At 47.0% G+C, this 14,648-nt stretch overlaps 1 protein-coding gene across 7 annotated transcripts in view; it reads left to right on the plus strand.

The window, feature by feature from the left end:
• The window catches only part of ATG7 (autophagy related 7), a 269,786-nt gene that overhangs the window by 69,330 nt on the left and 185,808 nt on the right, over positions 1-14,648 (plus strand). For all 7 annotated transcript variants that reach the window (XM_018066978.1, XM_018066977.1, XM_018066973.1 and 4 more), the window contains 4 exons: positions 2,238-2,396; positions 8,199-8,393; positions 9,844-10,047; positions 10,492-10,607. In XM_018066978.1, coding sequence (XP_017922467.1) covers positions 2,238-2,396; positions 8,199-8,393; positions 9,844-10,047; positions 10,492-10,607 — 674 coding nt within the window. The remainder of the gene's footprint in view (positions 1-2,237; positions 2,397-8,198; positions 8,394-9,843; positions 10,048-10,491; positions 10,608-14,648) is intronic.

The following is a 14,648-nucleotide window of genomic DNA, read 5'->3' on the forward strand; positions in this document are numbered from 1 at the left end:
GACTCACCTGCAGCACGCTTATCACTTACGTAGCTTTCCTCTGCCGTCTAGCAGTTTCCAGACTGCCTTCCTTGCTCTCCACTCAGCATTGCTTTAAGGCATGCAAAATAAACATCCCCTAGCCAAGCACAAATGAGTTTTCGATTTTCCATACCTTTGTTCCCCCTACATGGTGGTTTGCTCAGCTGATGAAAAATCACTTATGAAACAGTGTGAGTAGACCGGAGTTACCCATGGGCTTCAAAACACACAGCCAGTCTAAACTGTGCTTTTGAAAGGATGGATTCCGGCCCGTCACCCTCAGCCCCGAATCGCGGATTGTGTTGACTTTGCCTCTGCACTTGTCAGACTGACTGAACTTCAGTGTCCCTGACGGAGGGAACCACAGACTGGTTCCAGATTGGGAAAGGAGTGCACCAAGGCTCTATATTGTCACCCTGCTTATTTAACTTGTAAATAAGCGGCAGAGTACATCATGCGAAATGCCAGGCTAGATGAAGCACAAGCTGAAATCAAGATTGCTGGGAGAAATGTCAATAGCTTCACGTATGCAGATGACACCACCCTTATGGCAGAAACAGAAGAAGAACTAAAGAACCTCTTGATAAAAGTGAAAGAGGAGAGTGAAAAAGTTGGCTTAAAGCTCAACATTCAGAAAATGAAGATCATGGCATCCAATCCCATCACTTCATGGCAAATAGATGGGGAAACAATGGAATTAGCGACAGACTTTATTTTTTCAGGGCTCCAGAATCACTGCAGATGGTGACTTTAGTCATGAAATTAGATGATACTTTCTCCTTGGAAGAAAAGTTATGACCAACCTAGACAGCATATTAAAAGGCAGAGACATTACTTTGCCAACAAAGGTCCATCTAGTCAAAGCTGTGGTTTTTCCAATAGTAATGTATTGGATGTGAGAGCTGGACCATAAAGGAAGCTGAACACCAAAGAATTGATGCTTTTGAACTGCGGTGTTGGAAAAGACTGTTGAGAGTCCCTTGGACAGCAAGGAGATCAAACGAGTCAATCCTAAAGGAAATCAGTCCTGAATATTCATTGGAAGAACTGATGCTGAAACTGAAACTCCAGTATTTTGGCCACCTGATGTGAAAAGCTGACTCACTGGAAAAGACCCTGATGCTGGGAAAGACTGAGGCAGGAGGAGAACGGGATGACAGAGGATGAGATGGTTGGATGGCATCACCGACTCTATGAAAATAAGTTTGAGTAAGCTTTGAGAATTGATGAGGGACAGGGAAGCCTGGCGTGCTGCAGTCCATAGGGTCGCAGAGTCAGAGACGACTGAGCAACTGAACTAACTGAACTGATGGAAGGATATTGAAATAAGACAGAGATCAGACTCTTAGTCAGACTCTGCAGTCAGTCCTAGCAGGGCTTCTCTTAGGCCATTCTTTGTGATTTGCTGAAATACACACATCCCACCTCACCCCCAGAAAGGAGGCATCTTCTTTTTCTCCACCCTGGGCATCTCATTTCCTCCTCACCATTACCCAGATTTATGACCCATGATGAGTCACGTATCTTTTCTGGGCTTCGGTTTCTGAATCTGTAAAATAAAGTAATGGAGCTGAAGATTTTAGGGAGCCTATCTAACTTTAAAATTGTTCAGTTCTGAAATGTAATTGAAATGGATGAAGTCATGAAAGCTATTTCTGAGGACATAGAGCTGTCCCCTACATTCCAGAATATTCATAAGGGCTTTGCCTCATTGAGAAATAGTACAGAATCTTCTATGGTATTATACAATTGGAAATAACTTATAAGTCACTTTTATTAATGCATGGAGCTATTTCAGGCTTTGAGTGAATTTTGGGATGCGCTGTTACGTATGCCCACTGACTCATTCAGAGAAAGCGAGGTCACTGGGTGGCCCTTCCCAGTCCTCTGAAGACAGCAGCAGGGACTCACCTTCCTAAGCTTCCTCTGGTGCCATTGTCAAAAATAGTGAAGTATTAGTCAGACCAGCAGTGACATATGTCTTAGTCTCATTGCTGTAGGAAGCAAGGCACTGGGTGTATAATTATTTCATCTTTTAAACGAAGTTGACATTCTATCTGTCAAACATGGACTCTGCACAATTCAATTTCCTGCGTTTCCTGTGTTTTCAGGTTCCCAAGCTGCCCCAAAGCCAAACCCCTTTTAGAGATTTCCAGAGAGACAGCCTGTGAAATGTTCATCAGAAACCCACCATAATCTCCTGTTTTTCCGTGCAGGGTTGGGGCGTCAGACACATCACGTTCGTGGACAATGCCAAGATCTCCTACTCCAACCCTGTGAGGCAGCCTCTGTATGAATTTGAAGATTGCCTGGCGGGTGGGAAGCCCAAGGCCCTGGCGGCAGCGGACCGGCTGCAGAAGATATTCCCTGGAGTGGTACGTTGGTGCTGGGTGCTGAGAAGGTCGGGGCTTTTTGCCTGGCCTGTCAGTGTTTAAGTGTTAATCATGTGGGAAGGAGGCCCCACGGGATGGAGGGAACAGACTCAGCCATCGGTCACTTACTGCCAGGGCCCCATCGTGTATTTCTTCATGAACCTCTCTGCTCACCTCAGAAGTGGGGATTATAAGAACAAATAAACCCCTCATATATTACTGTGAAACCACCATGGAGACTATATGACAAAAATGTTTCATAAGATACAAAGCCCTGAGTTGAGGGATTTGGGGGTCTGCATAGCTTTAGATAGTGCCTTGTTCCAAAGGGTTTATCCACTTTGGATATTGGATCCACTGTAGGATATTACCTCTCTCATGGCCAGGATGCCTGATGGTTAGTACAGGTTTATGAAATTAAATAGTCTGCGCAAGGAAGATCTGGCGAAACGTTGAGCCTTTCACTCTGGCTGCTGCTTGTTCTTGACATCCATCATGTACTTTGAAAACAGTGAGAGGCAAGTCGTGCAGCTCATCTGGTTCAACATCTGGCCGTGTTCTTGAGGTTATCCAGCAGAAGACATTCTGCGTCTTGCATGCCTCGTCGATTTGTGTGACAGAGGTTAGCTCAGGTGCCCCCAAAGCATCTGCTTCTACTGAAAGTACCACAAGAGGCTCTCAGTCCTGGCTTAAAAAGAGAGAAAAAAAAAAAAAAAAGAAGCCTGCTTTCTTAGGGTTTCTCTCTTTGGTCACTGAGCATTAGATTCACTGTTTCTCAGCCTTTGCTTTAAAAGTGATTTTGACCGTTTAGTCCGTTTCACCAGAAGAATGTCATCTCCTGGGTTTAATTCAGTGGGACTAACTGAGCCCTCTGTACCCAGCTGGGTGCTGGATGACAAGAGAGAGAACAACAAGTCACACCCCGTCGCTGAGGAGGCCTCTTAGTTACGTTTCTGCGGTGACAACATTCCACATCACACGCTCCCAGTGTCCAAGTGGCTTACGATCACCAACACTGATTTCACGTTCACAGGTCTGCGGGCTCGCCGGGACTTAGTGGCTGGGCTGGACCGGACTCTGGCTTTGAGTCCTGTTCGTCTGCTCTGTGTGTCATGCTGTCCTAGTCTAGGCTCCGGGAGCAATGGTGAGCTGGTCCTGCTCTCCTTATGATGGAAGGTGGAAGTGTAAAGGAGTGGGTCAGGCTACCAGTACTTCCTGTGTCTCTTAAAGTCTCAGCAGTGTCCTCTACTGGACCAGAGCAGGTCACAGGGCCATGCCCCAAGTCAGTGGGGTTGGTCTGGATGCACTGCCTACCTGGTGGGAGGTCCTGCAAAGCCATGTGGCCAAGGGCATGGACACATAATTCTCTTAGAGGTGGGCAGTGCATAGTCAGGAAGAATAATCCATTCTATCACCGGAGACAGACCTGGCTTAGAATCTGAGCTCTGCCTGAGATTTTTGCTCACTCAAATCCTAGCCATGGTCTGTGACCCAGTGCAGTATTTGTTCGGTTATCCTATGGCTTACTCATTCATCATGCGTTTATTTAAGGCCTGCTCTGTGGTAGGGGCTGGGGACCAAGGCAGATGAACTTCCCCCTTCCTCGCCTGGAGCTGCGTCTAGTGGGGGATGTGGCCAGTAAACTAACTTCATGAATGGCTGCACTTGCAGTAAGAGCACAAAGCAGGAGCTCAGGGGCCGTGGGAATGTTTAGCAGGGACACCTGGCCTAGAACGGACTTCCTTGAGGAAGCTAAGCCCTGAAACGCGGGAGAGAGTTAGCTAGACCAGGGCGGACAGAGCGGCCTGTGCAGACGCTGAGGTAGGATGCAGCCTCTACCCCTGTGGACAGAAAGGAAGTCGGGCTGGCTGCGGCGCGGGGTCAAGAAAGACAGACTCGGAGCTAGGGCATCAGCAAGGGCCAGGTCATGCTGGGCCTTAGAGTTCAGGTTCCCCTTTTCTTGAAAGCATCAGCCCACCAGGATCAAGCCTGTTCCCCAGCACCTACATCACGCTACTGCATTTTCCCTGTTGGATTATGCAGTCCTTACTGTGGGGAGCCTGGTCTCGTATACTTTTACCCCTCATGCCTTATAAGGAATAATAGTTAGCACGGGGGCTTTCCTGGTGGCTCAAGTGGTGAAGAATCCGCCTGCCAAAGCAAGGGGCCCGGGTTGGATCCCTGGTCTGGGAAGATCCCCCATGCCGCGAAGCAGCTAAGCCCCTGCACCGTGACTGCTGAGCCCATGTGCCCCAGCCCTCGTGCCCTGTCCTAAGAGAAGCCCACACACCAAAATGGAGAGCAGCCCCTGCTCGCTGCAGCCAGAGAAACACCCGTGCAGCAGCAAGACCCAGCACAGCCCGAAATAATTTAATGAAGTTTAGAAAATAGTAGATAATGCTGAACCCACCCAAGTTCTAGGGCAATGCATCAAATTTGTGGAAAGAACTTGTGAAGCCGTTTCACTTATTGGCTAGCCAGGCTTACGTGATTCTCTTTGTATGTTCAGTTTAGTGTAGTTTTTCGTTCAACAGAGACTAGCTCATCACCCTCCTTATACCAGACCCTGGACAGGAGGCTAGTCTGAGTGAAGAAGACCTGAAAAGAACGGCTCAGCCACAAATAATATGCGTGATCCTGGGGTTGAATTCATTGAGTAGGAAAACAGCTGACCTTGAATCAATCAAATAACCACCTGAGGTTTCCATTTCCCCCCCAAAGGTGAGGCAATAAAATGTAGGGTTATAGAGCCACACTGAGGGTTTTAAAGCCCGTCTCTGGATGTCTGTTTGCAACCCTGATGAGTGACTGATGGACTGGCTCTCCTGCCATGCTGCATCTACCGGTTTTCCCCCCGGGTACGTTGTGTAAAGTGACTCAGCAGATGCTGGCCAGCAGGCAGTGAGAGACTGTGGGCTCAGAAAGTGTTTGTCCCAGTTTGTTGCACGGAGGCACTTTTCAGCTCGTGTCAGAGCCCACGGGGAGCCCAAGGAGGTATTGTTGGTCTCGATGAGCTGAGGAAACAGAAATGAGAATTCAGAGCAGCCAAGCAGCTGAAACTTGAGGACAGAGTATCAGGCCTGTGGGAGTCGTGCAGGGAAGGCATTCCAGAAGAGTGTCTGGGCAGCAGCACCTTGAGGCTTTGTACATTCTCAGGGCAGCACTCCGTAATCTGGGCAGGAAGCACCGTGAGTCTGCTGTGGGCAGAATGAGGTTCCAGAGCCCCTGCAGGCTGCAAGGCACTGGAGTCCCAGCCATCCAGAAGGGAGAGACCTCATGGCCACTCTGAGCCCGTGGGTGACACCCCAGTGAGGCCACAGAGCTAAACATAAAAGTTGGAACTAGGCGCTTCTGAAAGAGAGCAGCCTGGCGATCCTGTGGTGGCAGAGGCTCCTGGAGCCACGGAAATACGGAGCAGAAGTGAGAAAATGGGTGAACAGGACTTCCTCGAAATTCAACATTTCTGCTTCTCGAAAGATGCCAGTAAGAGAACACAAAGGCTGCCCAAACTAGGGCTACTCGCAGGACATGTATTTGGCAAAAGCCTATATCCAGGATACGTGAACAATTTCTGCCAACCAGTAATAAGACAGGCTAACCTTTTTTTTTTTTAAGGGACTGAAGGGTTGGGCCCGCACGGCTTCCTAGGGAAGGTCCGTGCGTGGCCAGGGAACGCGTGTCATGCTCAGCACTGGCAGTCGTCATCACAGGGTGTGAATCAGGCCCATGCGGACGTATCCCTGCACACGCACCGAGATGGCTTAAATTAGGAAACCGACAGTGCTGAAGGGTGGGAGGGGGAGGGGCAGCCACAGCTCTCACAGTCTGGGGGTAGAGGTCCTGGGGGCTGCCTGCGAAAGGGTGTGAGAGCGTTGCCTCGGATAATAGTGGATGCCTTGAGGGGCGTGTGCAGGGGCTAATCTGCAGCTTGTCAGAACACATCAAACTGGACCCGCGAGGTCCGTCCGTGTACCTCACTTGCTGTAAGTGATTGCTCGCCCTGGCTGCATGTTTTAGTCATCTGGAGAGTTTTGGAAAATATCCATCCCTGGGCCTGCTCTCGGAGACTCCAGTTGAAGTGGTCCAGGGAAGAAGCTGGGCGTTAGGAATCTAGACAGCTCCCTAGGTGGTTCTGATGTGCAGCCAGGCCTGAAAAGTACCGTGCTGCAGCTCGCTGAATTGCAGCCTCAGACTCGTGGCCTCCGTGGTGGGCCGGGAGCCAGTGCGCCTCTGCAGGCTCGATGGCTGGAGCTGCAGCAAGCAGAGATTCATTCAGGTTAGCCACGGAGATGGGGGTGAGGGTCTGAGTTATTCAGAAGGTCAGAATTGGGGTTGAGTAATTACGCTTTAATCTTGGTGTCCTTAAAATTCCCAGGCGATAATTTTGTGGATTGAGCAACCATCATTTAAAACACATCAATTGCAAATACGACACTAAGGTATTATTGTTGTTATTACGGTGGTTGTTGCTTTTCTTACTGTTCATTACGGTATTAGGTATGCAGCAGATACACGGTACTTAATGAATGAATGAGTGAGTGAATTATGAGGTCCTGAGAGGTATCTTTGTGGTGTCCTTGTTAAAATGGACTTGTTTTGAACCTTCCTTCTTACTGAAGTCCTTTTTGCCTGGCATCTTTTCCTGCAACCTTTTTTTCCCCCCTGCCCAACTCTTTTTGAAATTTTTGCTGTTATTACTACTGTGCCTTTCTTGAATTCCAGATATTAGGTTTAACGAAGAAAATAACATCCATTTACAGAATAGATTTTACTTTGTAAAGGGACCTACTGCTGTGTCCCCTGAGCCATTTTTGCAGTATGTGAGGGGTTTCGACAAATAAAAAAGCTGGTGTTTCGCACGCTTCCCTGTGGCAGGTGCTATGCAGGGGATTGGGGGTGGAGTTTGTGATTCTAGAACTCTTTCTTTTCTGGGGAAAGTCAGTGTCCCTGGCTTCACTGGCATGCATGTGTGACTCACAGTTCATCTGCCAACACATTGTGGAGCCAGCAGGGGACGAAAGGTAAGTTACGGAGCTCTTCTAAAGGCTCCAGGAAGAGTCCTGAGTCGTGGGAACCTGGGTCACTGGGGAGCTCCTGCTTTTGGACAGGAAATGAAGCTTCGCTTCGGCACAACACTCTGCTGTCGCCCAGCACCCCCACCAGACTAATGTCTATACATTCCTAAGTCTAGTTTTCTGGTTAGTCAGCAAGGAGAGTTCTTCAGTTTTGAGGGTTTTGTTTGTTTTTAATGCATATAGCCCCTGTGAAAATTAAGGCAAGACTCTGAGCCATCCTAATCTTAGGTGAATTTGTTAAATTATTTCTGTTGTGACATCCCGTTTAGAGGTGTTCCACACTAAAAAGCAGAGTGAAAGGCAATGTGGGGACAAGTGGAGAGACAGCCCGGCTGGACCGAGGGCCTTGGGGAAGCCGAGGGCATTGTGATGACATTCCTTGGCCCCAGGTTGTAGGAAAGAGCCGAAGGTTCACAGTTCTGTCCAGGGTTCGTTTTGTCCACAGGGGAAGTGCCTCCCTCCCACCCCCTGCCACTTTGGAGCTAGATCCGTGTGTCTTTGCTGCCCTGTCCAGCCTTAGGGACCCGAGATGCCAGGACAGGTGGTCTGGGTCGCAGAGGTGAAGAAGGTGGAGAGCTCAGCTGGCAGAAGGCTGAGGCAGTGTGGTCATGATGGGGAGATGTCAGGTTGTAAGTGACCCCACGTGCTCAAGGTGATGGGGAGTTGCAGGCTCTGAGATCCCACCCATCCCTTTGCCTCAGAAGCCCCCCCTCTCTGGGTGTGTCCCCAGAATGCCAGAGGGTTCAACATGAGCATCCCCATGCCGGGGCACCCCGTGAACTTCTCCAGCGTCACCCTGGAGCAGGCCCGCAGGGACGTGGAACAGCTGGAGCAGCTCATCGACGGCCACGACGTCATCTTCCTGTTGATGGACACCCGGGAGAGCCGGTGGCTGCCTGCCGTCATCGCTGCGAGCAAGAGAAAGGTAGAGCATGGGCCCCATCTCCCAGGGTAGAGTGCCCCCCCAGTCCACCCCCACCTCCGGAGCGGACGGGTCTTCGTGTGGCCTGCTGACCCGAGGCCAAGGGCTTCCTCCACAGACTGTCCGCCTCACGCACCATCATGCAACCCAGATGTTACCCTGTGAGCCCCGTGCACTGGCGGGGCCACTCTGCTCACAGTGGAATGTGAGCTCCCGCAGGACGCAGACTCCGGCTCATTCACCCCGGTCGGGCCAGTGACAGCTTAAAGGGCCGAAAGAACGGATGGTTCAGTGAGTCAGGGTGCGCACACAGGACAGAATAGGATGTAACCGCTCCCGGTTATGGTGTCAAAGAATTTTAATATGAGGGAAAATACTACGTAGTTAAATAAGATACAGATATATATCTTACGTCAGTCATGTTTATGTATATGAAGATATCCATGTCTGTTTATCAAAGAATGGGGGTGGCAAGAGAAAGGGAGAAGGAAAGGAGGGGGATGGGCAAGAGAGAAAATAATAAACACCTCGGACTATTATTATAAATGTTGGGGCTGTGAGATTCTGAGTGATTTTTTGTCTTCTTCTCCGGTGTAGTTTTCTTTGATTTTTTCAGTGTTCTATGTAAACGGACATTTGGGAGAATGAGTCAATTTATGACTAACAGAAGTTATTATAAATGAAAAGAAGCTTTCCTTGAAAACCTGTGTGAAGGGTGAATTATATAAAGTGAAAAATATGAGACTTATGAAAAAAATTCTCTGTAGAAACGACAAACAACAGCATAATGCTGCAAAGAAGGGCTTTGAGAACTCTTGAGACTTAGTTTTATATACCTTCCCTCTTACCAGCCAAGCAACCTTGGGCAAGTTGTAGAAATAACCTTTCTGACTTTCAGCATCTTCTTCTATAAATAAGAAATTTTTGCTGGGAGTTTTAAATAAAACAGAGAGAGGGAATCTATGTTAACCTCTTGTCAAGTCTTTCGCACTTAGTAAGCCCTCAGTCCTGGGTAGCTGCTCCCATCGTTGTTGAGTTCCTAAGCTGTGTCTAACTGTTAGTGACCACGTGGACTGCATGATGCCAGGCTCCCCTGTCTATCACTGTCTGCCAGAGTTTGCTCAGATTCGTGTCCACTGAGTCAGTGGTGCTATCCAACCATCTCATCCTCTGTCACCCCCTTCACCTCCTGCCCTCAATCTTTCCCAGCATCAGGGTCTTTTCTGATGAGTCGGCTCGTCACATCAGGTGGCCCAAGTATTGGAGCTTCAGCATCAGTCCTTCCAATGAATATTCAGGCTCGAGTACCAACATTAGCTTATAGAATCTAATTACAGTTGAGCACAAACACATATTACGAAACAGATTTTTTAAGTTGACCCAATATGGAGTTAGCCATGGCCTAAAATGTAAGTGTCTCTTAACGCCGGTCTTTATTCCTTGGAACTCACAGCTGGTCATCAACGCTGCCTTGGGATTTGACACCTTCGTTGTCATGAGACACGGCCTGAAGAAGCCCAGGCATCAGGGAGCCGGGGACTTGTGTCCCAGCTACCCCATGGCGTCTGCCGACCTCCTGAGCTCATCGCTGTTTGCCAACATTCCTGGCTACAAACTTGGCTGCTACTTCTGCAACGATGTGGTGGCCCCAGGGGATGTAAGTAGATTTCTTTGTTGTTCCAAGTATCTCCTACAGCCATCTTGCCCACTAGGGCAAAGAGACCCAGCTCTTTCCTTTAAGACTGTTTAAAATATTGTCTTTTAACAAAGAGAAAAATCGTCTCATTTGGGGCGGTGGCATTATCCCTCGTGAGCCTTGCTTGGCATCATCGACTGTAAACAGCTGTGCCCCACTCACCAGTGTCTACAGGGCGCTCGAGGGTTTTTAGAGTATTACCTCATTTCGTTACTTAACAGGTATATTTTGTTTTTCTTGGTACTCACAAGACATGGTATTATGTGAGGCTGACTGATCTCTGCCAACAGTGAGCATCTGGCTGTGTGATGGAGCTTTATCGTGGTGGAGGAGTCGCATGCTCCTGACAGCTCGCCTTGCGGGGAACAGAACTTTGCATTCACGTCCATGACTGTTTCTCCGTAGTCAACCAGAGACCGGACCTTGGACCAGCAGTGCACTGTGAGTCGCCCGGGACTAGCCACGATCGCCGGAGCCCTGGCAGTGGAGCTGATGGTCTCCGTTCTGCAGCATCCAGAAGGGTGAGTTTCTCGTTTAGAGATGGCTGTTGAAACAGAGACAGCTTCTGTATCTCCCTTGGCCTTTTCTCAGTCTGACTTTTTTCTGAGAATTGTATTGTCCTTTCCACTCTCAAAAAACAAGATTAAAAAAAAAACCTGGTTTGATCCTTTCAGTTGGTAAACTTGTCATGTGATCTTTGGAGCTGTGTCTCTGCGTCCTTGTAGAACTGAACTCTCCTAGGGTTGTTTGGTAATTGATGATAAGGAAGGATAAAAATTTTCACAGGGGCTTTAGGACCTTCTGCTTTCATTCTGTTAATATATTATTTTTGATCTTCTTAGCTCTAAGTATTTGAAAGGCAATACATGAACCACGTATGATAGAAGTTGGATTTGGCTTCAACTTCAGTGACTCAGTCAGATGGAGGCGAGGCTTTATTTTTCTCATGCAGCAAGAAGCTCAGAAGCAAGCACCAAGACGGCTTCCCATGTGCCATCGGAGACTGTGTCTCTTTACCGCGCACTCGGCCACTCTTGGCTTTCTTCCCTGTGCTTGTCCTGCTGTGGCCACAGGATGAGTGCTCTGCCCTCAGGGCTGCTTCTGTGTCACAGTTAAGAGGAAGGGAATGACCAAAGGATGCAAGCTGTGTTCAACCGAGGCTCCCCGCCGCCACCCCGCCTTTTTGGCCATGTTCGGCAGCGTGTGGGATCTTAGTTCCTAACCAGGGATTGAGCCTGTGCCTCCTGCAGTGGAAGCGTGGAGTCTTAACCACTGGGCCTCCAGGGGCGTCCCCGAGGCTGACCCCCTTTAAATGGCTCTCCAGGAAGACTTATGCATTGATTCTAAAACTCGTGTATAACTTGACCTTGCCCTTATAACTGCAAAGAAGACAGACAAATGTGGCTCTTCAGCTGGGCACATTGTCTCTGAATGAAACTATGACAAGATAGGAAAGGAGAATGGACATTGGGCAGGCACCCAGCAGTGTCTACACACTCATTTAAAAATGAGTTTATATTCTGTATATATTTAAACACTAGAAGATACTGTTATTGTTACATAGTTGGATTCATTTAGTTTTGCTATTATTTTCCATTTTTAAACTTTTCTTTCTATGTCCTTGAGCTTCCATCCTAGGTCATTTTCCTTCTGCTGAGAGAATATCCTTAAGAAATGCCAGTGACAAAGATGTTTTAATTTTTGTTTGTCTAAAAATGCCTTTGTTTTATCTTTATGCTGAAAAGTATTTTTGCCATGTACAGAATTCTAGACTGGTTCAGTTCAGTTCAGTCACTCAGTCGTGTCCGACTCTTTGTGACCCCATGGACTGCAGCACACCAGGCCTCCCTGTCCATCACCAACTCGTGGACTGTACTCAAACTCATGTCCATTGAGTCGGTGATGCCATCCAGCCATCTCATCCTCTGTCATCCCCTTCTCCTCCTCCCCTCAATCTTTCCCAGCATCAGGGTTTTTTTTTTCAGTGAGTTAATTCTTCGTGTCAGGTGACCAAAGTATTGGAGTTTCAGCTTCAACATTAGTCCATCCAATGAATGCTCAGGACTGATCTCCTTTAGGATGGACCGATTGGATCTCCTTGCAGTCCAAGGGACTCTCAAGAGTCTTCTCCAACACCACAGTTCAAAAGTATCAATTCTTCGGTGCTCAGCTTTCTTCACAGTTCGTACATAACCATTGGAAAAACCATGGCCTTGACTAGATGGACCTTTGTTGGCAAAGTAATGTCTCTGCTTTTGAATATGCTGTGTAGGCTGGTCATAACTTGTCTTTTAGCATGTTGAGAACATAATCCTGTGTCTCTGGCTGCCGTTATCCTTGTTGAGGAGCAAGGTGTTGATTTCATTGCTTCTCCTTTGGTACAGTTGGATTTTCTCCCCCTTCCCCTGTCCTCAGTTGCTTCTATGATTTTCTCACTGTCTTTGGTTTTCAGGATTTGGAAATATTTACCTAATTCTGTATTTATTATTATATACCTATTTCTGTGTTTTTTCTGATTGTGCTTTCTAGTGCCTCTTGAATCCACAGCTTGATGTTTCTCACCCATGGTGGAAAATTTTCCGCCATTGTCTTCTAAAGCCTTGCTTCTGCCTCTGCTTTGATTCTTTCCTTTTGAGTCCCCAGCTGTATGTTAGAATCCGATAATGCTCTTTTCTGTGTTTTCCATCATTATGTCTTTCCTTGCTTCAGTCTGGCTGTTTGCTTTTTGGCTTATCTTCCAGTTTACTGATTCTCTCTTCTTCTATGTCTATTTGTTAAACTATCCACTGAGTTTTAAATTTCATTATTATATGTTTCAGTTCTAGAATTTCTAGAAATAATTTGATCTTATTTTACACATTTTCTGTTCTCTGCTGAAATTGTGATTTTTTTTTTATTCTTTGAAAACACTTAATCATGTTTTCCTTTTAATTTTTATCAGCTATGCCCATTAATGTGAGATCTCTAATGAGTGTGCTCCTCTTGTCTATTGTTTTTATCTCCTCATATACCTGTTTTTTTTTTTAAACAAAGCCTTTTTATTATGGAAAAATAAAACATATATTAAAAAGATCTATGTTATGTGTATACATACACACAAGCCATTTGTGTATATATAAAAACTCCTTTGTATGCACCATCCATTTTCAGTAATTACCAACACATGTCCGGTCATCATTTATCTATACTACTGTCCCTGTTTTTTCTTCTTCCACTGACTTACTTTAAAGCAAATCCAAGACATACTACTTTAGTGATAAAAATGTATCTATTTGGTATGTATCTCCACTGTTTTTACATTTAAAAACAAAGGCAGTTCCCTAATATTATCACATATCCAATCAGTATTGAAATTTCCTCAGTTCTTGCATCTGCTTGGCTATTTGACTGAGTACTGGCCGTTGTGTGAAAAATTACACAGATGTTGTGACTTCCATTTCCTCCTTGCAAACTGCTGGGCCAGGTGGACTGCCGTCTCAGACCATCTCATCCAGTTAGCGCTTTTCTGTTTTCAGGCTCTCCCTTAGTCTGAGGATGTATCCCCGCCATGATCCCAACTCGAAGCCTGGGATGTTCTCCATGGTTCCTCCCTATGGGCAGACCTCAGCTCTAGACTGTACTATCAGCCCCATGAGTCAGTCAGGATCACTGTTCAGCTTCTGATCCAGTGGCCACTGCTTTTGGAGACTGGCAGTCGCTTGCTGGGTGAACCTCCCCTTGCAAATGCCTAGGTTACCTCTGTGGGCTTCCCTCCTCTCACATACCTTGGCTCTGTAATTCTCCCCTACCTTGGGAACTCTCCGATGCTTTCAAACACAGGTTTTCTTTATACTTAGTCTGGCTTTGCCCTGTCTTCTCAATGGGAGGGCTGGTCCTAACCACCGAGTCTACCAAGGCCACACCAGTTATAAAAATGGTTTTCAGATTGTTCAGCTTTTTGATTTATTAAGCACTTACCGTATTAGGCTTGCTTGTGAGAGGAAGGAAAGGAGTAGGCTGGCGTGTTTTGTTCCGACTCGGCCTTGGGCCTCGTGGTAGGCTCTGTGTGCAGCTCACTGCATTGTGGATGCAGAAACCAGCACAGCTGAGGTCCAGAGACCCTGCTTCTCCAAACAAGGAATATCTTCCTTTATGACTTACAAACAACAGAAGTAATTTATCTTTCCTCTAGCAAATAAAAGTGAGACAAAAATTAATTTAAAAAGAGTGTCAGACTTTATTTTTTTGGGCTCCAAAATCACTGCAGATGGTGACTGCAGCTATGAAATTAAAAGATGCTTACTCCTTGGAAGAAAAGTTATGACCAACCTAGATAGTATATTCAAAAGCAGAGACATTACTTTGCCAACAAAGGTCTGTCTAGTGAAGGCTATGGTTTTTCCTGTGGTCATGTATGAATGTGATAGTTGGACTATGAGGAAACCTGAGTGCCGAAGAATTAATGCTTTTGAACTGTGGTGTTGGAGAAGACTCTTGAGAGTCCCTTGGACTGCAAGGAGATCCAACCAGTCCATTCTGAAGGAGATCAGCCCTGGGATTTCTTTGGAAGGAATGATGCTGAA

The sequence above is a fragment of the Capra hircus genome, chromosome 22 (assembly GCF_001704415.2).
Source record: "Capra hircus breed San Clemente chromosome 22, ASM170441v1, whole genome shotgun sequence".
Taxonomy (NCBI): domain Eukaryota; kingdom Metazoa; phylum Chordata; class Mammalia; order Artiodactyla; family Bovidae; genus Capra; species Capra hircus.